Here is a 24,946-nt window from a genome sequence, read left to right on the forward strand (position 1 = left end):
TTCAGACCTTGATTTAAAAGAAAAAAATGAATTTAAGAACTTCTTCCCAGCCAGGTGCAGTCACTCACACCTGTAATCCCAGCACTCTGGGAGGAGGGCGGGACGGAGGGCGGGGCGACGGCGAAGGGCGGGGCGGCACAGGGCGACAGCGGCGGAGGGCGGGGCGGAGGGCGGCCCGGGGCGGCGGCCGCGGCGGAGGGCGGGGCGGCGCGGGGGGCGGCGGCGGCGGCGGCGGCGGCGGCGGCGGCGGCGGCGGCGGCGGCGGCGGCGGAGGGCGGTCCAGGGCGGCAGCGGCGGAGGGCGGGGCGGCGGCGGGGGCGGCGGCGGGGGCGGCGGCGGGGCGGCAGCGGAGGGCGGTCCAGGGCGGAGGGCGGGGCGGGGGCGGAGGGCGGGGCGGCGGCGGCGAAGGGCTGGGCAGGGCGGTGGCGGCGGCGGCGGACGGGGCAGGGCGGAGGCGGACGGGGCGGGGCGGCGGCGGACGGAGCGGCGGGGGCGGCGGCGGCGGCGGCGGCGGGCGGGGGGGGGCGGCGGCGGCGGCGGGCGGGGGGGGCGACGGAGGGCGGGCGGGGCGGGGGGGGCGGCGGCGGCGGCGAAGGGCGGGGCGCAGGGCGGGGCGGCGCGGGGGGCGGCGCGGGGGGCGGTGCGGAGGGCGGGGCGGCGGCGGCGGAGGGAGGCCCCGGGCGGCGGAGAGCGGAGCGGCGAAGGGGGCGGTGGCGGCGGTTGGCGGCGGCGGTTGGCGGTGGCGGCCCTGGAGGCGGCACCGCCCCCTGCCCGGTCTCCTCAGCGCAGCTGGCCGCCGACCCGCCGGTCCAGGGCAAAGGCTGAGGCTACTGGGGCGGAGCGGTGGGCCGTGCGGCTGCGAAGTCGGCGGTGGCTGGAGTGGGCGTGGAAGCGACCGCCATGGCGTTCTAAAACCTAGCCACCCAAACCACAAACATTTAGGATCTCACAGTTTTTGCATCTTAGGAGTCTAGACACAGCCCAGCGTGAGCCACGCCCCTCCCCCTCAGGAGGCCACACCCCTCCCCTCAGGAGGCCACTGCCTTTGTGAGGCCGCTGCTTTTGTGACGCCGCTGCCTTTGTGGACTGCTGGGGGTAGAGGCTGCAGTCAGTCGTGAGGCCCTGACTGTACCTGGTTGGGTCCAGATAGAGGGGCAACCACGCGCGAGAGAAGGAGAGTGGAGGAGCTCGAAAGGACTTCTATAGGAGAAAGCCTTAATTCAGTGAGTTCACAAATGAAGCCGAGATCTTTTCTGGAAGGGAAATAATAACAATAAGTCAAGGAGTATACTGAATATTTATTTCAGATATTGACGCTGGGGGTGGAGGCTGCAGTCCATCCTGAGGCCCTGGCTGATCCCGGTTGGGTCCAGACAGAGGGGCAATCGCGTGCGAGAGAAGGAGAGTGGAGGGGCTTGTGCCGACCATGGAGCACAAACAGCAGTGCGAGTGCAAAGACGTGAGTGGCCGCAAGCCAGGCGGCATTTTTCTCTGGTGGCCACAGGCATGGTGGGGAACGGGGGCAGGGATTGCCACTCAAGCAAGGGTCGCGAGGGTCGCGATGCTCCCAACTGTCCCGCTTCAGGAGGCTGCCCTGTTGTGGCACCCGGGGGCAGTGGCGGTGACTCAGACTGTACCGGCCGCAACTGGCAGGTGCGGGACGCCAGGGGAACTGGTGGCCCGGGAAGCGGGAGGACTTCAGGAGGCCCTGAACCCTGCCTGACTGTGTGATTCTTCTGTGTCTTTGGTTGGAGTGGAAGTATTGATCTACTTATTTTATAAGTCATACTCCCCTGCTTCTTTATACCTAGTGTTCTTTTATTGGATGCCAGACATAACTTTTACTTTGTATACTGAATATTTTTATGTCCTTATAAATATTATTTAGAATTTTTGGATGTAGATAATTTATTTGGAAACAATTTGATTATACAGGTCTTGCCTTTTATGATTTGCTGGTGGGGCCAGAGCCATGTTTAATCTGGGGCTAGTTGTTCCCTGCTACTGAGTTAAAACCCATCTTAGTTCTCTACTCAAAGCCTTATGACTTATGAAGTTTTTCCAGTGTAGCTTTACAGTGAAATATTTCTAGTGGGAATAGGCATATTTTTTACACCTAGGTAGGTTCCAGTGACTGTTTTCCCCAGTCCTTTAGGAAGGTCTTTACTGTAGTCTTGGGTAGTTGTTTTACATGTGCTAATCTATTTCTTGCTAAAAGTTTCACTCTTGTTACCCAGGCTGGAGTGCAATGGCGCGATCTCGGCTCACCACAACCTCCGCCTCCTGGGTTCAGGCAATTCTCCTGCCTCAGATTCCTGAGTAGCTGGGATTACAGGCACACACCACCATGCCCAGCTAATTTTTTTTATTTTTAGTAGAGACGGGGTTTCCCCATGTTGACCAGGATGGTCTCGATCTCTTGACCTCGTGATCCACACGCCTCGGCCTCCCAAAGTGCTGGGATTACAGGCTTGAGCCACCGCGCCCGGCTCTGGGTTTTTTTTTTTCCTATATGCATTTATCTTCTTTCTAGTACATTCAACAGTAGCCAAGATATTCACAAAGGGTAATCACTTTTTATGTACTATATTATGTTTATGTCTGGTAGACCTGAGTGATATTTGGGTAAGCCCTCAGGAATCTTCTAATTGAAGATGATTGAGAAATTACTTTAGCTCACCAAGGCAGCCATGGATACGATACTCTATCTGATCAGAAACTGGATTAGTCCTCTGACAATGTGTAGAAAGGCAAATTGCTTGTGTATTAAATGTATTCTTTGTGTTTGATCACAAGGGAAATTTACCCTTTGTTATTCTCTTATTTTTGTAACATTACAAGTCAAGACAGGACTGATAATCCATTTTTAATATATTGTGACATTTTAAATAAATTGTTTTACATTTCTAATGACAAGTTAATATTAACCAATACATTTTCTTTAATATTGCAGAAACAACACGTTCTAAAAAAAAGGGGGCTTATTTACAAAAAATGCAAGATACTGGTGTCGAAATTAAAGAAACGGGGAAAAATACGTTGAAGCATGAAGGTAAAGATGGAACACATGGTGAATGTGAGAACATTAAAAGATGATGTAGCTAAGTAGGAAATGCTTATCTACCTAAATATCCTTTTGTAATCCTCTGTGTATTTACACTTGTTACTCCTTTTGTGCCAGACACTGTTCTAGGCATTTCTGTATTACAGATCAAGTTGAAAAGTAGGCATATATGTAACAATTATAACAAATTATAACAATCTCATCAATTGGCTCAGGGGACAGGCTTGCCTGTACTGTAGCTCCAACCAACCTCCCTATATTTAAAATAGCTACTGAAATGATACAAACTTGTACCTAAGATAACTGCTCTTATATAGCAACATTGTGTTCTATTATACTGCCAACCAGTAAGAAAGGGTGAAGGTAGAGAATTAGGGAAAAAAAGAAGGAACAAATAAATGAAGAGAGAAAAAATGAAGTAAGTTTACAAGGAGAAATGGCTTTGCTATGCCCAGTCTCTACCAGTTTCCTTTATTTATAACATTATGAAATTACAATGGTTTTTTCTCTTCTGATATTAGCTACAATTTCATGGCCAGGATGCAGAACTGTAGACTTGATTTAACTATCTTTGATTGTGTATTATCAGGAAAGAAGGTGATTATTTTCCATGCAGCTTCATCATAGTATCCCATGAAACCCATTTCGAGGTCAGAGCTTTCCTGTGTCACTGCAGTAGATTACCAACTAGCCTTTGTTGACTTTTTTTTACCTGCCTCAGATCCATTTTGTACTGTTGCTTGTTATGCTTAAAACTCTGTTCTGATGGTTTCTTCCTCCACCGTTAAAACTATTACCTATTGAATGAAGCTCTGACTGTTTCAGCAAGCATTTATCAGCATCTAAAGTTCAGTACTTACCTAACTTTTAACTTTATTGAAAGATGAAATGTAAAGTAATGTGATTCATATCAGCCTTGGGTGTGAGCGGTTATGTATAGCTACTCTCCAGTCTCAGTGAAGGGTATATGTGTCATTGTAGTCTTCTTGCGAATTTCAGAAATACACAATAGTGACATCACACGTCATACATTTTTAGAGGTGCCCCTATTTCCCATGCACCATAATCAGGTCTTTCTGGTTTCCATTTCATCATAGCGTCATGAGTGTGAACTCAGAACAGTGTCACATCCTCTATACTCTTACGAGAAATTTGCCCCACACACTTTTGCAGCTGGTGATTCTCCAGGCAGAGTTCAAAGTGAATTTCCTGCTGCAGCTCCTTATCTTGTCTCTGTATTTTTTCATTCTCAGAAAATATCTCAAGGCATTTATTTTGTTTTTTTTAAATCATCCTAAAGCAAAATGGAATATTTTGTGCAATTACGTGTACAATCACATGTATAGATTTGTGTAACCTCGATCACAATCACTTATAGAACAGTCCAATATTCCAAAAATCTCCCTCATCCTGTTTATTTGCAGTCACACCCTCCTTCTCCCAACTAATAATCCCAAATTACCTCTGGGATTATTAGTTATGTTACCTCTGGGATTATTATCAAATAGCGCTATGTTCTCATGGATATATTTTTCTGTTGGAGAATGTTATGTAAATAGAATTTTACATCATTTGACTTCATGAAAATGGCTTCTTTTACTCAGCATAATACCCCTGAAATTCATCCAAGTTATTGCATGTGTCAATAGTTTGTTCCTTTCCGTTGCATGGATCCATCAGAGTTTGTTTATTCATCCTTGAACTGAAAGAAATTTGAAATTTGGTGTTGTTTCCATGTTTTGGTGATTATGTATAGAACAACCAGAAGTACAGTTGTCATTTGACCATTAAGGGCTGGGAGTTGGAGCACTGACCTCCTGCACAGTAAAAAACTTACATTTAATTTTTGGCTGCCCAGAAACTTACTAACAGCTCATCTTTGACCTTACTGATAAGATAAACTATGGAGTAACATATGTTATGTGTGTTATATATATTATATACTATAATCTTACAATAAAGTAAACTAGAGAAAAAATATTATTAAATTGAGAAAGTCATAAGGAAGAGAAAATGTATTTACTGTTTGTTAAGTAAAAGTGGATCATCATTAAGGTCTTCTCATTGTCTTCGTGTTGTAACACCTCTGGCCAATGAAAGCTCCTTAATTATAGCTCTAGTGGTATTTCTGGCATGATTCTAGTGGTCTTTGATAGCTCTTCTTGCTACCTGGGAAAACAGGAGGATTCTAACTTATCTTGTATGAATCTAGGTGCTTTGGCAACTTTGAAAATATAAAGTGATCACAGATTGATGCATTTATCTGTATTTATGCAAATACTTCATTTTCTTTATTATTGTGGCTTTAAAATAAGTTTTAAAATTCAGTGGTTTGAGTTATCCAATGTTTGTTGCTATGCCAAGTTGACTTCATTATTCTAGAGCCTTTGCTTTCTATACAAATTTTAAAAACTTGTCAATTTCTACAAAATAGCTTGCTGCTATTTAGTTGGGATTCACTTTGCATTTATTTCTCTCTGTCTAGGACCTTCAGTACAATGTTGAACAGCATTGGTGATTGTGTACCTCTTAATATTGTTGCAAAACATAAGGAAATGTGATACATATTCATTAGAATACCATATTGTATTTATTATATTATTTTTAATTATATGATGATTACTCTATTATTAATGTAATGGTCAGTATAATATTATATTGCATATTATACATGATATTTATAATTTGTTTTATTATTCTTGCATATTTGTTCATGGGGGAATTGGAAACATTTGTAATTTATTATAATATCTGTAATGCTATTTTGTATCAAGTGATTCTGATGTAAATGTATGAGATAGAAAATGTTCACTCTTCTTTAATTTTTTGGAAGGGTTGTGTAGAATTAGCATAATTTCTTGCTTAAATATTTAGCACAATTCAGAGGAGAAGTCTCTTGAGTCTGGAGCTTTTCTGTGGAAAAGTTTAAACTTCCTACTTAATTTCTTTGCTACAGGGCTCTTAAATTCTCATATGCAGTTTGAAGGGCAATAGTTTCTGTGGATTTGAAACTCGAGGGTATAGAAAACAGTATCTGTGATTATGAGTTCTTAGGAAATGCTTTTATCTTCTCCTCCTCCTTCTCCATCCATAGCCACAAGCGAAGGCATAATTTGTCTGCTTCCTCTCTGGTATGATTTTTTTTTTTTCTTGTAGATGACTAATTGACAATGTAGCTCTTTGGAATCCTATACAGATGGTCCCTGACTTACAGTGGTTAGACTTATGATTTTTCAATGTTAGGATGTGTGAAAGCAATAAACATGCAATAGACACTGTATTTTAAGTACCCATACAACCATTCTGTTTTTCCCCTTTCAGTATAGCATTCAATAAATTACATAAGATATTCAACACTTTATTATAATGTAGGCTTTGTGTTAGCTGATTTTGTCCAACTGTAAGCTAATGTAAGTGTTCAGAACAAATTTAAAGTAGGCTAACCTAAGCTGTTATGTTCAGCAGATTAGGTGTATTCAATGCATTTCCAGCTTAACATATTTTTAGCTTATGATGTTAACGTTTATTGTGATGTCAACCCCATTTTAAGTCAAGAAGCATCTGCATGTTTTTAGGAGCTGTTAGTTTTAATTCCCCATCTTTTGGGGGCCCAAAGTCTTGTTTTAAATGCTCTGACCAGACAATACATTTCCAGATGTGGCCAATGTCCCTAGAGCAGGTATCAGCTTCAGCATTTGTTTATCACTATAGATTTGTGTTCTCACAATTGTTTTACCTTCAGAAAGTTCTACTATCTCTTTGAAAGTTTAGCTATTTTTTAACAGTATGACTTTAATGCTCTATACTGAATTCTAGGCAAAATGAAAGACACTTGTTTAGCATATTGCTGGAAACCACAGAAGAGCTTTTTTGTATTAAAAATAGTTTTATCTTCACATTTAACTTTCAGATATGTACACTCTTAATCTCAGTTCATTTCTCTCTAAAATTGATGAGTTCATGTCCTTTGTAGGGACATGGATGAAACCAGAAACCATCATTCTCAGCAAACTGACAGAAGAACAGAAAACCAAACACTGCATGTTCTCACACATAAGTGGGTGTTGAACAATGAGAACACATAGGCACAGGAAGAGGAACGTCACAGACCAGGGTCTTGGGAGTGGAGGGCTAAGGGAGGAATAGCAGGGGGTTGGAGAATTGGGGAGGTATAGCATTAGGAGAAATACCTAATGTAGATGATGGGGCAATGGATGTAGCAAATCACCAACATGGCATGTGTATACCTATGTAACAAACCTGCACAGTCTGCACATGTACCACAGAACTTAAAGTATATTGAAAACATTTAAAAAATAAAATAAAATAAAATTGATCACACATCAATTTTATTTTATATAATAATCAGGTGTACACAAGAATTAATATAACTAATCCATAGCATGATGAGTTTTATAATATAAACATGTTTAGAGTGCTTTGAGAGCACTGGGAAAGGTATTTATTCAGGTAGTTTTCAAGGAAGGCTTTCAAGAGTTGACATAAGCTGAATGAGAACTAAAAGATGAGAAGTTTAAAGACAGCACAGGGTATTCTAGACAAAAGAAATTGCAAAACCATAGGCCAGAGAGGCATGAGAAACATGATATATTTAGGGAACGGTGATATATTCTGTCTCTGGACCATAGCATATATATGAAAGACTAGTCAGAGAAGACACTAGAGAGGTAGAAAAGGACATCAGATCTTATAGTACAGGTTCTTGCTAAGAATTTTGGACTTCACTGTGGAGAGTCTCTGAAAGCTTATAAACAAGGTAGTAACAACAGAAAATAAATACCTACTAGAGGATTAACATTAGCAAGTTGCTGAGGACGGATACAAACTATATAATTTTCTTTTTCTAATAAATAGGACCTCAGGCTCAGGCTACAGACCTGGGAATAGTTTCTTCTCCTCTTAACACCAATATGTAAGTATCTAAGGAATTATGTGTAATCATAAATAAAAATTTTAATGATTACATAAGAGTGCTGCTCATAAGCAAATGATTACATGGAATCCTCAATTTTTGTAGTTCTACTTGGATTTAGTGAAATTTAGTCTTTTGCAGACTTTCAGCACTAGCTTAAGTTGTAGACAAACTGAATCTTTGTCCTTCCCTTTCTTTATCTCCATATCTCCTCTGTAGTTCTATAATCCACCTATTGTCAGGGTCTCCATGCCACTTTGAAGTGTATCTTCATCATAGCTTTCTTCAGGTAATTTCTCATAATCTGTATTTATTTCTTTGCCTTTCTTTTCTTTGAAATAGCTACCATTCCTTATGTTTTTTGAGACTATTGGCTTTCTAATACTGGTAATATAGTTTACTCTATAGTATTAATGACTAAATCAGTTATCCCCCACCCTAAAGGGTATTTTGCAGATTAATACAAAATAATAGTCTCTAATAGTAGAAGAGATATTTGTTAAGCCCAGGGAGTTTTCACTCCTCAAACCTTAGTGACCACCTATTTTGTTGATGTTTGTATCTGTTTTTCTCAACTCAAGAAAAGAGAGAGAGGAAAACATGAATCTAAGTAATAGCAATGAGTTATTTTACACCCATGCCACAATATTTTTAAAAAATCAGCAAGACAAATGAAGTCTAGGAAAGACTTTACAAACCCCAAATTCCCATGAAGATGATTGAGTAAAATAACTTTTGAGTGATAGCAAATGATCTTGACATGTTCAGACCAGCCTTCTTGAAATAATAATTTTTACCTTAAGACAGATAAATACCAGTTTGTTCGCCTTATTGAGTATTCATATGATACATAACACAGTAAGAGATGCAGAAGGAAGGAAACTGACTTGTCTAGTTCAAAGCAATAAAACTTGATGACCGTATGTAGACTACATGTAAAATAACATTGCTTATTTTATTTATTGGATGCATACATTTTTATTTACTGGAAATGTAAATACATACCTCTTTACAGAAAAGGTTATAAGAGGCTCATAATATAGTTGTAAAAAGTGCATTTTTATCTTCTTCAACACAAGAATGTAGAACTACAAAAATCACTTGAATATTCCATAGCAAGCGTTTTGGATATTCTTTCCTTATAAATCTTAGCTTGGTGAAAAATAAAAAACTCTTTATCTTACCTGGAGCTTCTTACCTCTTCTCCAAAAGCATACACAGAGATCCAAATAAAGAGTAAAGACACATATGTCACACTCCTCTTGTTCAGGTTTAACTCCGAGTTTTATAGGAGTTTGCTGTGGAAGTCTCACATCTATTCCATCATTTCTTTCTCTTCTCTCACTTATTGCTTAGTTTTCTTGTTTCTGTTCAGTTGTTTAATGTTACAAAAGATTTATAAAATAGAGATGAAAATTCAGTACCAAAGGAATGAAAATAAAGAAAATATAACAGCAGTGGGAGTAAAGTTGCAATAATTCAGCATTGCACTTAGGTGATGAGTAAGCGTGTATTACAGGGAAGGTATAAGGAGTAACAGAGTGAAGAAAGCAATAAATTTATTATCCTGAAGACTGTGGTTAAAACTTGTAGTTTATTTATTGGCTAATAGTCTGACGGTTTTTAGTGCAAGTATAATGGTCAAATTAGCATACATAATGAGTAACTTTGACAATGATATATAGGAAAGATTGAAAGAAAGAAACTCAGAATCAGTTATCAAAGTCCATTAGTGGCATGCACAAAGGCTTCATTTGCCATTAGAGAGAAGTAGGCACAATCCAAAAGACTTTAGATGGGGATTTATTTATCAAACGTTTATTGAGAACCTACTATGTTCAAACTATAATGCTAGATCTTAGGCAGGTACCAAGATAAAACCATGTTTCTATGATTTCAGGGTATTATCTTTGAAGGATATTGTGAAGCTGAAGCGAGGGGATAAAAATAAGACAAATTAAAACACCAAAACCTATTGCTATTACCTAGGCTCACTGTTTTTCCTAAATAAGTGCTCTCTGGAACGCTGCAAGTCTTTGATTAATTCTCTAGAGTTCCAGAAACTATAATTCTGGTCATTGTTCTTTTGCCAGTTTACTCATCTTTTTTTTGGAGGAATGAATATCTGAGATACTTACTCTGCCATTTCTGCTGATGCCATGCTTTATCCGGTTAATAAAATTGTTTTCTAATAGTCATTAATAAAGCTTTTTCAGTTTTCAGATTAAATTTACATGTAGGCCTTTGTACTTTGGGTCTGTGTTGCATGCTTTTGGAGCAGAAAGTCTATTGGGAACTGGTATCAATGAATACGTAGAACTCCTTGAGTTATGTTTTATGCCAACGATAAAACATGAAGAAAACAGAAAAATGAATCTGAATGCATTAGGTTGCAGAATATCTAAGAGAAAAACCTGTGGGAACTTGGGTTGACCTAAGAAACCAGATCCTAGAAAAACAAATGAGGGCAAATGATAGAGAACATATCACTGACATCAGCTTCCATGCTCCTAGTTGCATACTGCAAAAAGGTACTAGTCTAAGGATAGACTGTTGTCACAAAACCCATTTTATGAACTGGACCCAGTGAAGTTTTTTTTTCCTGCCAAAATATAGGGCGTAGTTTTCAGTCTGCCTATTTCTTAAAATTGAATTATAAACCTTGGGGAAAATGTAAATTTAATCATGTGGAGTACAGGCCTAAAAGGAGTGTACTTAAGAAAGTAGAAAGAAAAAAGAAACAGTTCAAATCAGCAAAAATATAAGAAAATAAATCAGACTTCAGTTTTAGAACTTGTTTTAATAAATATTTATTTCATTTTCTATTATGTTTATGATTGAGCTATACTTTTTTTTTGCAATTCAGAATATTTTTATTTCATTAGTGTGTGATGGTAAATGTAATAACACATGATAGAATATTGTCATACACAGAAAAGGAATGCATCTAAACTGGTATTAAATATAGCTAGATATCCATGATTTTAACCCATAGTTATTGAATAATCATTCACTATTTTCTTCCTGCCATGGAATATGGGGAGGGAATGGTAGAAGTATAGCATTTCAAAGAGTAAATAAATGACAATCAGAAAGTTCTGGTCAGATGCCTTGCTGCTCTATCAGACCTTTTAACAGTCAGAAGAAACTCAACTGCCCCCTCCCTGCAAATCCTATATCCTTTTTCAGAGAAACCAAAGTGGGCATGGCTAAGGTGTGTTAAAAGAACAAAGATCAGAGAGGTACATTGTTTATGCTGTAGCTATAAGTCTGTTCCCATGAGTAATAAAGTACATTTCTAAAACTAGAGGCCAATCTAGGGAAAAAGTAAAATAGAAGGATTGGAAAAAATGGTATATTCTTCATTTTGAATTTCTATAGAAAAACTCTTAGATACAACAAAATGATTCAATGATCAGAAATTTTAGAAAAAAGTTTTATAAATTCTTGACTCTATAATAAACAAATGATCAACCTTTCTCTACAGGAAAAAGAACTCACCGCAAAATTCCTTTCAAGAAAAAGTATGTATCATAAAATCCACTGACAAAACAACATATTAGTCTTACTTTCTGATACATCATAATAGAATATATTGTGTTAACTAGAAAACTAGGAGTCATCCATTGATATTTGTTGGTCTTCTTCTTCGTTCTTTTTTCTTCTTTGAAGTTCCTTTTCAGTTAATTCTTATACTTTTCTGTGGTCCAAAGTTGTTATCAAAAATAATATTAGGCCTTCAAGATGAGGTCTCATGAGTATAGAATGGTAAAATATTAAGGGATCTGGCCATCACAGGAAGAGAATGAAATACCACAAGCCTATTCTATCATGGGAAGCTATATCGATATGCCCTTCCAGATCTTGTTGGTGAACTCAGTAGTAGATGAGTTGAGATGCTTGGATCTGTCTTTAGCAGTTTTGTGAAAAGGGACCTCATCACCTATCAGCTGAGACTTGGAACAGGCAAAGATAAGGTAGTATATTTTTATGAGACCTAATTTGGATCTAGACTGAACACACAGGAAAGAGAAAGCACTTGTGGAACAATACATATCCTGGCACACTATTTAACATGGCCACTTGCTCAATTCATAGAATATGCAGCAAATACGAAAGCTTTGACCCAAGGGAATATTTTTCAGTTTAATGTTGTAACAGAAAGAAAGTGAAAACTGGGATTTCATCTGTCATATTTCACTACAAAGAAAACTTTAGAAATAGATGCCTCTTTTATATATTAAGGTTGGAATCGCTTTGCCACAACTAGCCTAAGAGTAATAATGTAGGTTATTGTTTATCATCTCTTGTAATAAGAAAAATAACATATATTGAATGTCTTAGTTTATAATTTATATGTGTTGTAGTTGATTTAGAATAATTATCTTCTCTGTAAATATTTAGGTTTTATTCTTAAATATTTGATTTAGAGTGTATTTATTTAAGACAAGTATTTTATAACAGACTGTCATCTTAAAATATGTGTCATAACCACTAACCCATTGCTTATACAATAAGTTAAAAATATTGGGGGTATATCTGGGGATTACAGCTGAATAAAATGGCCTTTCCTCAGATGCTCCTCAAATGCTTTGAAATGGGCCGTGAGGGAGTGTGGCCTATACATGTTAACTTTTCTTTGAATATTTCTCTGAAATATGAATCACTTCAGACTAATTTAGACAATATTTTGGGTGTGAGCAGCCTAGTTACAGGAATCTTATTTACACAAAGATTTACATGTCAGCCTTCTAAGCTTTGCTGCCAATTACTTGTGTTTACAGCCTGTATGCTTTAAGAGTTTTAACAATTTGAAAACAGAGTACTACTTTATTATAAGTAAGAGTTTTGTAAGCACAAAATACATTTGCAGTTGGTAAGTAGAGGGTTATAGAACTCTACAGATACATTTGTTTCTATCCATGGTCCAGTACAAATCTATGACAGCACCATTGGTCACTAAGGAAATGGTTATTCAAACCTGGTTCTTAGTTCCAGCTCAGTAATAGTCTAACTTTCTTAATCTGGCTCAGCCCTCCCTACTCTTTGATTCCCAAATCTAGCTTGGCTTTTATGTTCTATCTAAATTAATATGTTACCTTACTTTATTATCTGTTCTCAGCTTTCCTAGCTAAGGCAATTTGTATTTACACTTGTTTGTTAGGTAAAAAGCTCATCAATCTATATAAAGCATGAGCTTTTATTTTTACCTATCAAATAATTCTTAATAATTAACTTTAGTCATTTCTATATATATATAGACTACAGGCTCACCCTTTCAGCAGGGACTGGAAGAGAGAATGATTTGTGCTCCTTCCCCATATCTCAGTTAGACAGATGCTTCTGAAAGCAACCAAATATTTTGGCTGCATCTGTTTTGAGAAATATTTTATGACAAATATTTAATGATCTTAAAAATCAGCTGGATCATAAAGATTATACATTTTCTTTCCAAAATATTTGCACGCTATGTGCCTATACAACAATTTGGTAATTTTTTTAAACAAAAAATCATTTATCCTGATAATAAATGCCAAGAGAAAAAGAAACTTCTGAGAGACTGTGAATAAAATAAATCTTAAACACTCACAAAAAAATACTTCAGTGTAGTGCAGAATAAACAAACTAGAAATTCATCTGAAATTCTAAATTTCTAATCTTTTTTTTTTTTTTTTTTTTTTTTTTTTTTTTTTTTTACTATTTTCTTCCGTAAACCATATTGGTATTCCACCTATACATTGCTTGATATAAAAATTCGATGTTACCTGCTGTCTTCAAAACATAGAGTAAGTTGTTACATGACGTTGTTTTCATCCCTGCTTACTTCATTTCTAGGCAACTTGTGAAGAACCAAATATTATAATTCAGGATATAGTGACCTGTGTTGTTCCTAAAGTGACCAGTATATTGTATCCAGCCATCACAAAGTATGAAGAAAGATTGAGAAATAGTACATACCCAGCATCTGATAACTCCATCCTCTCTTCAGATAGTACAGGTTTCTGTAGCACATGCAATGAAGACTTTACATATAGAACGTACATATCTTCAACAACTGAAACATTTCAGGCAGGACCCTGTGCATTTCCAGTTGACCTGTCAGGAAGGAGACCAACCACACCGATACAACTTTCTCCTGCACATAAGGAAAGAACTGTTGTGGGGAAAACCTGTCATGCAAAAGGACAATCTATAACCTCTACACTTAAATATAATAAAACCAATGTGCTATGTTCATACCCTAAGCTCAGAAGTTGTAAATCAGACAGTGATCTTTTAGCATCATTTGAAACAAGCACAACAAAGTGTAAGGATGCTACTACTCAAACAGATAGCCTAGGGGGTTCATCAATTTGTGATAAAAAAGCAAAAGCCATCGATGAAATGAAGAATTTAAAAAATGTTTTTCTTAACTTTAAGTGTCACTTGAAAGGGAAAACTAAAGTGAATTTAGAAAGCAGTTTTCACAAAATAATGTCTGATTTAACCCAGGCCATTCCCTCTCTCTCTTCTGTTACTGCCGAAGATTTTGTTGAACAATGTGAACATGAAAAAGAAGACTTGCCCTCCAATGTTGATGTTTGCTCAGTTGCTTCTGGGACTGTGGAAAATATGCTTGAGAAGTTAGAGTCTGCAGTGGAGAAAAAATGTGTTGAGATGTTTTCACAAGAAGATGTACCAGTCAACATTAAACCAAGCTTAACAGCCAGTGATGAACATCTCCCATCATCAAATAAAAAACCTTTGACAGATTCAATGCCTCATACTTTAGACCCAATGTATGATGTTGCAGAGGACATGGTGCACACCATTTTAGAAAAGCCGATGTCTCTTACTTCTTCTAAGCAAAATGAATATCTTCATCCTAAAGATTCAACTAAGCTTTCCTGCCAGCAACATAAGACAGACCCAGTATGCATGTTCCTTCAGAGAGCTGGCAAAAATAAATCTAGTCTTGAATCTGACACAGCTAGTTTAATTGTCAATGAAGAAATACAAAATGTACTATCAAATATTTTTTCCCAATCCTCTTTGGTTGGTTATATAGGGGAAACAATTAGTGCTATACTAGGTTATATGAAAACTGAACTAAATGAGAGAAGTATTGCATCTGAAGAAACAGTAGTACTCCTTCAGCTACTTGATGATATCCTTGTTCAGCTCCGTCAAGAACCAGCAAAGGAAAATTTTCAAAAAAGTAGACAACCTAGAATAAGTAGTCGTTCTGACACCAAAGAAAAGTGCAGACTCGCTGGCACTAGATTATCTAATAGTCCTAGGTCTGGGAGACCATTTCCACCTATAAATCTTCCAGGCATGGTTCTTTATTCTGAAGATGAGGAGACAGACAATATTGTAAAAAATGTGCCTGATTCAGCTTTCAAAGATGAAAAAGTAAAATCACAAGAACAGATTCCTAATGATTCGTTTACAAAGGGAAACACTTGTTTTAAATACCAAAGAGATATCGAACCACCTACAAAGCCTGTTTCTAGAAGCCAAGTTGCATTTCCTGATTGGGAATTAAAGACTGAGCCACCATCTCTTAATCATAAAAATACTTTAAAGAAAAAACTTTGTTTGAATAAAGTTATTTCAACCTTCAGCCAAGACCAAAAGCATCAAATACAAAAGGCTTCAGAAAACATAGTCACAAGTGTTTTCAAAGAAATGCTCAAGGACATATCTTTTGTTCCTCCTGGTCACTTAGACAGCAAAACTGGTGATGAAGCTTCAGTTCTTTTTTCACAAAAGCCTCAAGGACTGTCACATCAAGAATGGATAGACCAGCTGTTTTCTGTTTCAGAAATCAATACAGTGGCTCAAGAAATAAGAGACTCTGTGTTAAACATACTTCATAAGGCACCAAACTACATTTCCAATACCACTAATAGTTACATTTCATCATCAGTTCATCAGACTTCCTTAGATAGTTCTGATGCTGCACACAGAGTCAAAGAAGCACCAAATAAATGCTCATTAAAAACATGGCTTGTCAGTGAAAAGAAAATGCAATCTTTATCTTCATTCAATATTGATTCTAAAAAGCTTTCCTGGTTAAAATCTGGAGAAAGTGAACTTAAACCTGTAGACGACATTAATGATAAGATCATTCATATAATTTTTAAAAGACTGAAGTCATTTATTTGTCCAAAATTGCATATGGGCTTCAAATCTTCACTACAATCTCAACTTAGTAGGTACACAGCTAAAATAGTGAACATTGTTTTATGTGCTATCCAGAATGAAGTGGAACTCCATAAGAAAAACCTAAATCTTATGGAGATTGACCATACCAAATCCCTTACAGCTAATACTAATAAAAAATTAGAATCTCTTGTCACAAGTATTGATGATGACATTTTGGCAAGTCCATTATTAACACGTATTTATGATACGTTATCCAGCAAAAATGCAGATCAAAGAAACATTTCACTTTCTTCATGTATGCCAAAGTCTGCAAATGACAGCGTTGATGAACAAAGCATTTTGCCAAATAGGCAGGATAAAAAATCTTTTCACAAATATATGGCTACTCCTTGTGCTCTCCACAGTGGCGATGATGAAAAAGACATTCAAAATAATGCAAAATTGGAAGTGTTAGATAGAATTGAGGAAACACTACATGAAATGTTAAGCAAGCTCCTAGGAAGCCAGGAGACTACCAATAAGAATCAGAAAATGGCTGCTGCATTGCAGTCTAATATTCAGTTAATTTCCAAAGCAATTTTTGATTATATCCTTGCAAAATTATCTGGTGTTGACATGGATACCAGTTTTGCAAGTTGTGGATTAAAAGCCATCTCAGAGACTCTTGACATTGACAACCCATCATTTGCTTCAATTCTTGAGAAAATGGCCAAATCCACCAAAATAATGTCCAGCATAGTTTCCAGAATGGTTCAGGAGGGCAATAAAGAGGGGACTCAAAGCAAAGCAAAACCTGTTGCTCCTGTGTCTTCCAAAGCAGAGAGCACAAAAGAAATGCATCCAAATAAACTGAGAACTGTAGCTTCAGACATTCTTAATATTGTTTTTGCTAAACTGAAAGAGTTTGCCAATGGATATTTAGAAATTCTGGATGCTATTAATGATGAAAATAAGAAAAGCAATAAGATGGGCTGGGAATGTGAAAGCACCAATATTTCCAGAGAGACACATGAAGAATCATTTCTGTCTGCGTTATACATGCCTGCAAAGAAGGTATCAAGTGCTATCATGAAGGCTATTCAAACAGAATTAAACGTGACCTCATCAGACTTGAAGACAAGTGTAAAAACCCCACCACGTGAGACTCAGATTCTTATGGATGTAGTCAAATTAATTTTAGATGCAGTATCTTCAGATATGTTTAATCAAACTGAATCTGAAGAGGGAGGCATTGAAACTTATCGATACAGGCCAATATATGGAAGTCTTCCTGGAGGAGCTGAATCCGATTCATTTCTAGAAGATGATGCATATACCGAGAAGAAAATTATTGATGATAGATCACTACAAAAAGAAGAAATGAAAACACATTCTCTTAAACAATGGGCTCTAGAAAAAACCTTAAGGAAAATTGAAGCAAAACTCAAAGAACCAAATATATCTCCGATTGCTCCCATCATAAGAAATATTTTGAATGAAATTTTTCAAAGTACTTTAATCAATCAATTAAATGTGCTTTCTCTCTCCCACTCTCATTTTCATGGCATGCCTCACAATGTTGATGAGCCAATTGCCCAAACATCTGTTCAGTGTATGGATAAAATGATAGATTCTTTAATTTCCGAAGCAGATATAGCTATAGTAACAGAAAACATTGTTAACACTGTATTTCACAAACTTTATTCAGCTGCCATGACAGAAAGAAATGTAAGGAAAAATAGGTATGAAACTATCAATTTTTCAGCTAATGTTTCTTTTCACGAACACAGCTATGAAGGAAAGTCCTCTGTCTTGGACAAAAATCCATGTACTTCTCAGTCTAGATTCAGTGTTCCTGACAAAGAGGCAAAGGTAAATGTAGTTGAAGATATTGTACAGGCAATATTAACAAATTTGGAAACGTTTGCTACTTCCAAAGTAAAATCCGTCTTTTGTTCCCAAGTCAACTTTACAGCCCCAATGGCCATACCTATTCAACAAGATCAGAGTACACTGAGCAAAGCATTATCAGCCAAAGATCCATATTCTGATGAGCAATTTTCCTATTGCTCAGTAGATCATACTAAGTCAGGAGAGACCAACTTGTGCCAACTGTGTTTGTCTAAATTAAATACTTATGCACAACAAGTGGCTAGAAAAACTTTACAAGAAATTAAACATGAATTAGATAAAGAAAAAGAAAATCATTTCTTAACTGACAACATTGGGATTTCTAAAAGTATTGCTAAACAAGAATGTTTCAAAGGCAGTATCTCACAAAAGCTGTTTGGGAAAGCAAGCAGCTCCACAGATTCACAGTATCAACCAAAAAATAAGCCTGGAATTTTTCTCGCTAAATTTTTAGAAGATATTATTACCGAGATTGTTAAAAAATTGATCTTTTCTTCCATACCAGAAACACAAATACAAGATAGAGGTCAAAATGTCCATGATGAGAAAAATCAAGCTAAACTCTATGACACTGCTATGAAACTCATCGATTTACTGCTAAAGGAGTTTTCAGATGCTCAAATTAAGGTTTTCAGACCAGACACGGGGAATCAGTTTTTCCCACCTGTGGGAAAAGAGCCAACAACAGATGAAGCACCATCCAGCGTTAAGATAAAATCTGCAGATAAAATGCCACCTGTCGATAAAGTGACTAAAAAACCTTCATCAGTTAAGATACCATCAACTGACAAAACATTAGTCAATAAAGTTGTTCACTCTTCTGTTTGTAATATTTTAAATGAATATGGATCTCAAGACTCCATTTGTAAGAATATAAACAGTAATGGAGAAAATTTAGCAAGAAGACTAACTAGTGCAGTGATAAATGAAATTTTTCAACATCAGCTTAACTTGGTATTTTGTGATAAGGTTTCAGTTTCAGCATGTTTCCCTCTGGAATCTAAGAAGCTTGTTAAAAAGGTCCAAAAGTTGGCCCAAACAGCCAGCAAAGAATGTCAAACTTCATCACCATATACAATAATATTACCTCATAAATTTTTAGAGAATGTGATTTCTGCTCTTTTATCTAAAATTTTCTCAACAATATCCAGCACAGAAACAAGAAAACTTGAGGACAATTTGTTCACAGAACTGGATTTCTTTCAAATGAAGTTAGTAAGTGCAGTTGCAACAGAGATCTCCCAAAATAAACATATGATTATACAGTATGTAGAATCCTTACAATCTGATGATCATGAAATTACTGAGTTAGTGGTTCAGTCTGTTTATAACAAGCTCTTGCCACAGTTTGGATCACAAGAAATCATACAAAATTGTGTCACCAGTGGATGCAAAATCCTTTCAGAAACCATAGTTGACTTGGTTCTACGAGAAGTGGCTGGCAATCAGTTGCAGAGCTATTTTTGTGGAGGGCTGACTCCACATCAGTGTGTGGAAGTTGAAAACATCATTGAAAATATCCTTAAAGATGTTTTCCAAACTACTGATGTGCCCTTACCTAAACCATCACATGCTCATAAGCTGTCTTATAACATAATAGAAGAAATTGCTGTGAAATTTTTATCAAAGCTTTTATCTGTATTTCCAAACGTGCATAAAGAAAGAACCAAATCCTTAGAGACTGAAATGCTAAAAATAACTTCAAAAGTATTAAATTCAGTCCAAGAATTTATCTTCAAAAGTACGGTTAAACTTGTAGCACCCACCAAGGAATCACCTACTGTACCTGCAGCTGATAATGCAACTATTGAAAACATAGCTAATTCTGTTTTTACCAGTGTTTTAAAGCACTTTGGTTCTTTTACTTCTATATTTGAATATTTAATGGCTAAAGGTAGTGTCCTCTCAGATATAATAGGCTTTTTATTAGTGAATGCAATTTCCAATTCTGAATTTCAACCTCAAGTAGAGGAAGAAGTATCAAATTCAGAATTAGTTCTGGAAGCTGTCAAAATTATGGAAAAAGTGACCAAAATTATTGATGAACTGAAGTCTAAGGAAAAGTCTTCATCCAGAAAAGGTTTGATATTAGATGCCAAACTTTTAGAAGAGGTGTTGGCCTTGTTCTTGGCTAAACTAGTAAGGTTTCCAAGTTCCTCAAGCAAAGATGAAAAAAACTTATCAAAGCCTGAGTTACATAAAATTGCATCTCAACTGACAAAATCTGTAACAGCTGAAATTTCCAGAAGTAGCATTAGTCTAATAGCTTCTGATCCTGAAAAACACTGTTTAAATCCAGAAAATATAGAAAGTGTTTATCAGGTTGTTAATTCTGTTTATAATAACATACTACAACAATCAGGAACCAACAAAGAATTTTATTATGATATAGAAGATACAAACACAGTCTTTCCTAAAGTGGCTAGTTTAATTATTGATGGAGTTTCAAGTTTTCCATTAGACACAATTGGCTCAACAATTTCAAATGCTGATCTCTCTGGAGAACTAGACATTAACAGAATTGTTCAAAAGGCACAAGAACATGCTATTAATGTGATTCCTGAATTGGAGGAAGAACAGTTAGATCAAGTTTCATCTGAAGAGGAATATCCTATTAAAATAGTTCCGTATGTTGGGAAAAAACCAGTCAAAATAGATCCAAGAATTATTTCTGAACACTTAGCAGTTACTTCTACAAAAACTCAACCTCTTAAGGAACTTAAGCAGGAGTGTTTGAAAAGAACTGGACTTAGCATAGCAGAACTGAGAAGAGCATCAATAAGTGGGAGAAATTACTCCTCAGAATCACCTAATTTAGAAAATAGAAAGAGAGAAAGACATGCCTCATTAGATAAGACTGGAAGACTGGATGTAAAACCCTTAGAGGTAAGTGCAAAAGTAATGGCAGGAAAATGAGTGGATAGTGAGACATGGTTCTTCTGTGATTTCCTTCCTGGTGGGAGATGTTTGGGTCAGGGGGATGGATCTCTCATGGTTTAATGCTGTCTTCATGATAGTGAGTGAGCTCTCATGCTACTTGGTCATTTAAAATTGTGTAGCAACTGCCCCCATCTCTCTCTTGCCCCTGCTATCTCCATGTGATATGCCTGCTCCCCCTTTGCCTTCTGCCATGATTGGAAGCTTCCTGAGGCTTTCTTAGAAGCTGATGCCACTATGTTTTCTGTAAAATCTGCAGAACTGAGAGACAATTAAATGTCTTTTCTAATAAATTACCCAGTCTCAGTTAATTATAGCAGTGCAAGAGTGACCTAACACACACCAAAATTCTTAGTTTATCATGGTTTAAAACTTCTTTAATCTTCTTTACTCTTGCTTTTTTGGAAGAAATGATGGTCTCTTCCAACTCTGAAATTTTATTTTTAATCTGGGTTCTCATCATTATATTAGCATATACTTGGTAGTCTTCATTCATATATAAATTATTGCCTGGGAAAAAAATTAAGTGAACAGACTATAAAATAACATTAACTAAACTCAGTTAATTATCTATAGAATTATCTGCCACAAATCTTACTCTTAGTTACAAGCTTTCTTTACTTGAGTCATTTATAACCACAGAGTGCAAGAAAGGAATATTTAAACTAAAACAAATACCACTGTCCTGTTCAAGGAAGGAAAAGCCATCCTAAAAACAAAACAATAAAGAAGAAGACACGGGCAACTCAGTTAAGGCATGTTATTTGCCCCAGTCTGTCTACCAATATTATCTATCTTCAACAAAGGGCACAGCAGAGAAGAGAAAGAAAGACCAGCCTGGCCAATATGATGAAACCTTGTCTCTACAAAAAAGTACAAAAATCAGCCAGACATAGTGGCACTCCTGTAGTCCTAGCTACTCAGGAGGCTAAGATAGGAGAATCACTGGAACCTGGGAGTTGGAGGTTGCAGTGAGCCGAGATCACATCACTGCACTCCAGCCTGGGTAACAGGGAGAGACTCTATCTAAAAAAAAAAAAAAGAAAGAAAGAAACAAAGGAAAGAAAGTATGTATATTTAGATTTTTCTATAATTCCTTACCTAGGATTTTTGGAAAATAGGTTATCCTGTCTCCTTCTGTCACAAAACATTCAAGATAAATGACAAAGAAGAAGTCATTTAATTATGTTAGATCTTGCTCTGACTTTTGGAGTAAGTTAGATTAGATTGATGTATATAAATGTAAAAAAGTGATGCATGCCAACAAATATTTTTTTATTTGACTTTATTTCTTTTAAAAATATTGCTAATATACAATTAAGTGATAATTGAAGATATTACTTAAATCAAAACTAGAAATCACAAAAAAATAGCTACAGTATAATCAAACTACAGGAAAAGTGACTTAGACATTTGTTTTTAATATTTGCTATACCTTTTTTTTCAGGCTGTTGGCAGAAATTCATTTCAGAATACAAGAAAGCCTGATATTACAAGGGTGGAGCTCTTAAAAGATGTGCAAAGCAAAAATGATCTTATTTTTCGATTAGTGGCTCATGATATTGATCGAGTGGATTTGAAAAATGACATAGATGAAGAACTCAATTCTGACGAAGATGAAGTTGTTTTAAGAGAGACTGTGGCAGAAGAAGACTTCAAAGTATTTAAAGATCAAGTAAAAGAAGTCAAGAAGCCAGAAGAAAACAAAGTTTCTCCTAAGTCAACACGAAGCACTAGCAGACTGAAAAAGCTTTTGTCACTATTTAACTGTTGTCAGACCACAGCCAGTGTAAATATTGAAAGTACTGAAGCAACCTCAAATCAGGTAATAGAATCTAAGGAGACACATGTTAAAAGACCTGTTGCTGAGCTTGACATGGCCATAAAAAAAGCCATGCCTGAAACAGCCTCTTCATCTTGGGAGGAAAAGCCACTGTGTAAGGTAAGTGAGAAGCATGACAGTTAGTGACAAGAAAGGGGAGATAGATTTACAAATATGGCCCAATAATGTATCTTAGTTGGTCAGAAAAGAATGAATTCAGTCTCAAGCCTGGTGATATTTACAGAATAAGGGAAATAATTACCAGGCACAGCTGTGAATCTCAACTGTAGGAAAGCAAATAATAGGGGAAAAACTAGATTAATTAGAATCTCAAAGAAAAGAGACAATGAAACCGTTAAGAAACATGTAAACTAATTATTAAAAACAATTGGTTTCTACCCTTTTGTATTTTTCCTGGTAAGTACTCATTGAACATTTGGTGTGGTGAGCCTAATGCCACTAGAACAGCAGCAGAAGATTGGCTCTGAGTAGGAGGAAGAAAAAAGATCCGCAGAGATTCAGACTGCTTAGGTTTGAATCCTGACTCTTAGTAGCTAGGTGACCTTTTGGTAAGCTATATAACCAACTTACCCCACCTTAACAAGATAATTTATATATTTTAAATATCACCCTTACAATTAGCCCATAATCCCTGCTATCAGCATGGTTAACATCTCTTGTTGCTGGCTCCAAACCCTCAAATGATGGTCTGGGTCTCAATGACCTTTTGAGTTTAGTCCTGTCCAAAAATCTATACCATAACATGTTTTTGGAGAATATATTATTTTTAATATTCTGATGAGGCCATTCTCTTGATTATCCATTTGATGTGATTCTAAGGTAAAACAAAAGCTTAGATGAACTACAGAAAATAACAGAAATATAACTGCTCAATTCAGAAGTACACATGACTTTGCAACAAATAGATCAAAATATGTGTTAAGGTGATTGATCTGGCAAGATACCTAATTGATCAGAGTTGTATCTGTGTTCTTCCTCTTTTTGAACCCCATAATATATGATTTTAAATGTTTTTAAAGTTTAGAGGTAGATTTCAACAACATTGTTCTAGATTTATGTTTAAAATTTGTTCAAAATCCAGTATCACAATTTGGGTAATCTTCACTGAACTATTTCAAATTAATTATATTCAAAGACACTTTTTAATTAGAATTATAGGGTTCATCCATCTTTTAAGTAATTTCTAAAACTTTGTCCTGTTAAAATGTAGATTATATGGCAAAAAAAATGCCATAAGGTAAGAAACTATATCTCAAACTCCATTTAGAGTAATAGCTGATTTGTCCTTTTCCAGAAAGAAGAGAAGAATCTTCTTAATGAACCACCACATTACTTCATACACAGAAGTATGAGTTCATCTTCATGCGACCAAGAAGATCTCATTTCATCTACTAGGTACATGAAATTAAAGCAGTCCAAATATAGAAGTCTGATAAACCAGAGCTTATGGGTAGAAAGGGACCCCTGGCAAAACTGTAACTGAGCAAGTATTTAGCTTCAGACCTTCCCTCACTTCTTCCTTTCATTGGAACCCTACTGTGGAAAATTCCAAAGCCACATCTGGCTATTTGCTCATGCATTTTTAGATACCCAGCCTATAGGTCCCAGTTTTGAAACCACTTTCTAGTGTATCTTCTTTGTAGTCTTATTACAGTGTTTGTTAACGTATTAGGTTATTTTCTAATATGAGAGAGGTAATGGCCCAGAAATAGAGTATGTAGTATCAGTACAAAAGGGGCCATGCTTAGCTGTCTTCACAAAGCTAGTGTTCATTGCCTATAAGAAGAATCCAAAGGAATGAGCGAGAAATGTAAGTTGGAACATTCAGAGATAAATCATAGAAAGCAATGGAGTTTGACGTGACTCTTTAAGAATGGATAGAACTTATGCAAGTGAAAGACAATCCAAATGTGGATGACAGTAGCAGCAAAATATGGACCTTAACAGTTATAGGGGACAAGGAGGAACAAAGTGCCCTGTAGACTTGTAATCTGATTAATAACTCTATCAAGAATAGTGAAAATATCTAAAATTGTGCTTAAATTTATAAAATTATACATAACTTAGAAAAGATAACATTTTTTATCTGGTAAGAAGTACTGATGATATACACAGAAAAATCTACCTA

The 24,946-nt window shown here is 36.9% G+C and overlaps 4 protein-coding genes across 4 annotated transcripts in view; all 4 read left to right on the plus strand.

Annotated features, from left to right (window-relative positions):
• LOC105731061 (obscurin) overlaps window positions 1–24,946 on the plus strand; it is a 147,601-nt gene that overhangs the window by 37,834 nt on the left and 84,821 nt on the right.
• Window positions 3,032–24,946, plus strand: part of LOC135275707 (fibrous sheath-interacting protein 2-like) — a 41,799-nt gene continuing 19,884 nt past the window's right edge. The window contains exons 1-3 of the mRNA XM_064378061.1: window positions 3,032–3,052; window positions 22,423–22,917; window positions 24,113–24,213. Coding sequence (XP_064234131.1) covers window positions 3,047–3,052; window positions 22,423–22,917; window positions 24,113–24,213 — 602 coding nt within the window. The 5' untranslated portion in view covers window positions 3,032–3,046. The remainder of the gene's footprint in view (window positions 3,053–22,422; window positions 22,918–24,112; window positions 24,214–24,946) is intronic.
• On the plus strand, window positions 3,478–18,562 carry LOC135275668 (fibrous sheath-interacting protein 2-like). Its single transcript, XM_064377986.1, has 4 exons — window positions 3,478–3,482; window positions 11,485–11,521; window positions 13,833–18,445; window positions 18,544–18,562. The coding sequence occupies exons 1-4, from the start codon at window positions 3,478–3,480 to the stop codon at window positions 18,560–18,562; spliced, it is 4,674 nt and encodes a 1,557-aa protein (XP_064234056.1).
• Window positions 18,525–21,673, plus strand: LOC135275708 (fibrous sheath-interacting protein 2-like). The gene has a single exon (XM_064378062.1). It carries the CDS (start codon window positions 18,615–18,617, stop codon window positions 20,952–20,954), a length of 2,340 nt encoding a protein of 779 aa, XP_064234132.1. The 5' UTR covers window positions 18,525–18,614; the 3' UTR covers window positions 20,955–21,673.

The sequence above is a fragment of the Aotus nancymaae genome, unplaced genomic scaffold (assembly GCF_030222135.1).
Source record: "Aotus nancymaae isolate 86718 unplaced genomic scaffold, 86718_ANA_hifiasm-v0.15.2.pri h1tg000018l, whole genome shotgun sequence".
NCBI lineage: Eukaryota > Metazoa > Chordata > Mammalia > Primates > Aotidae > Aotus > Aotus nancymaae.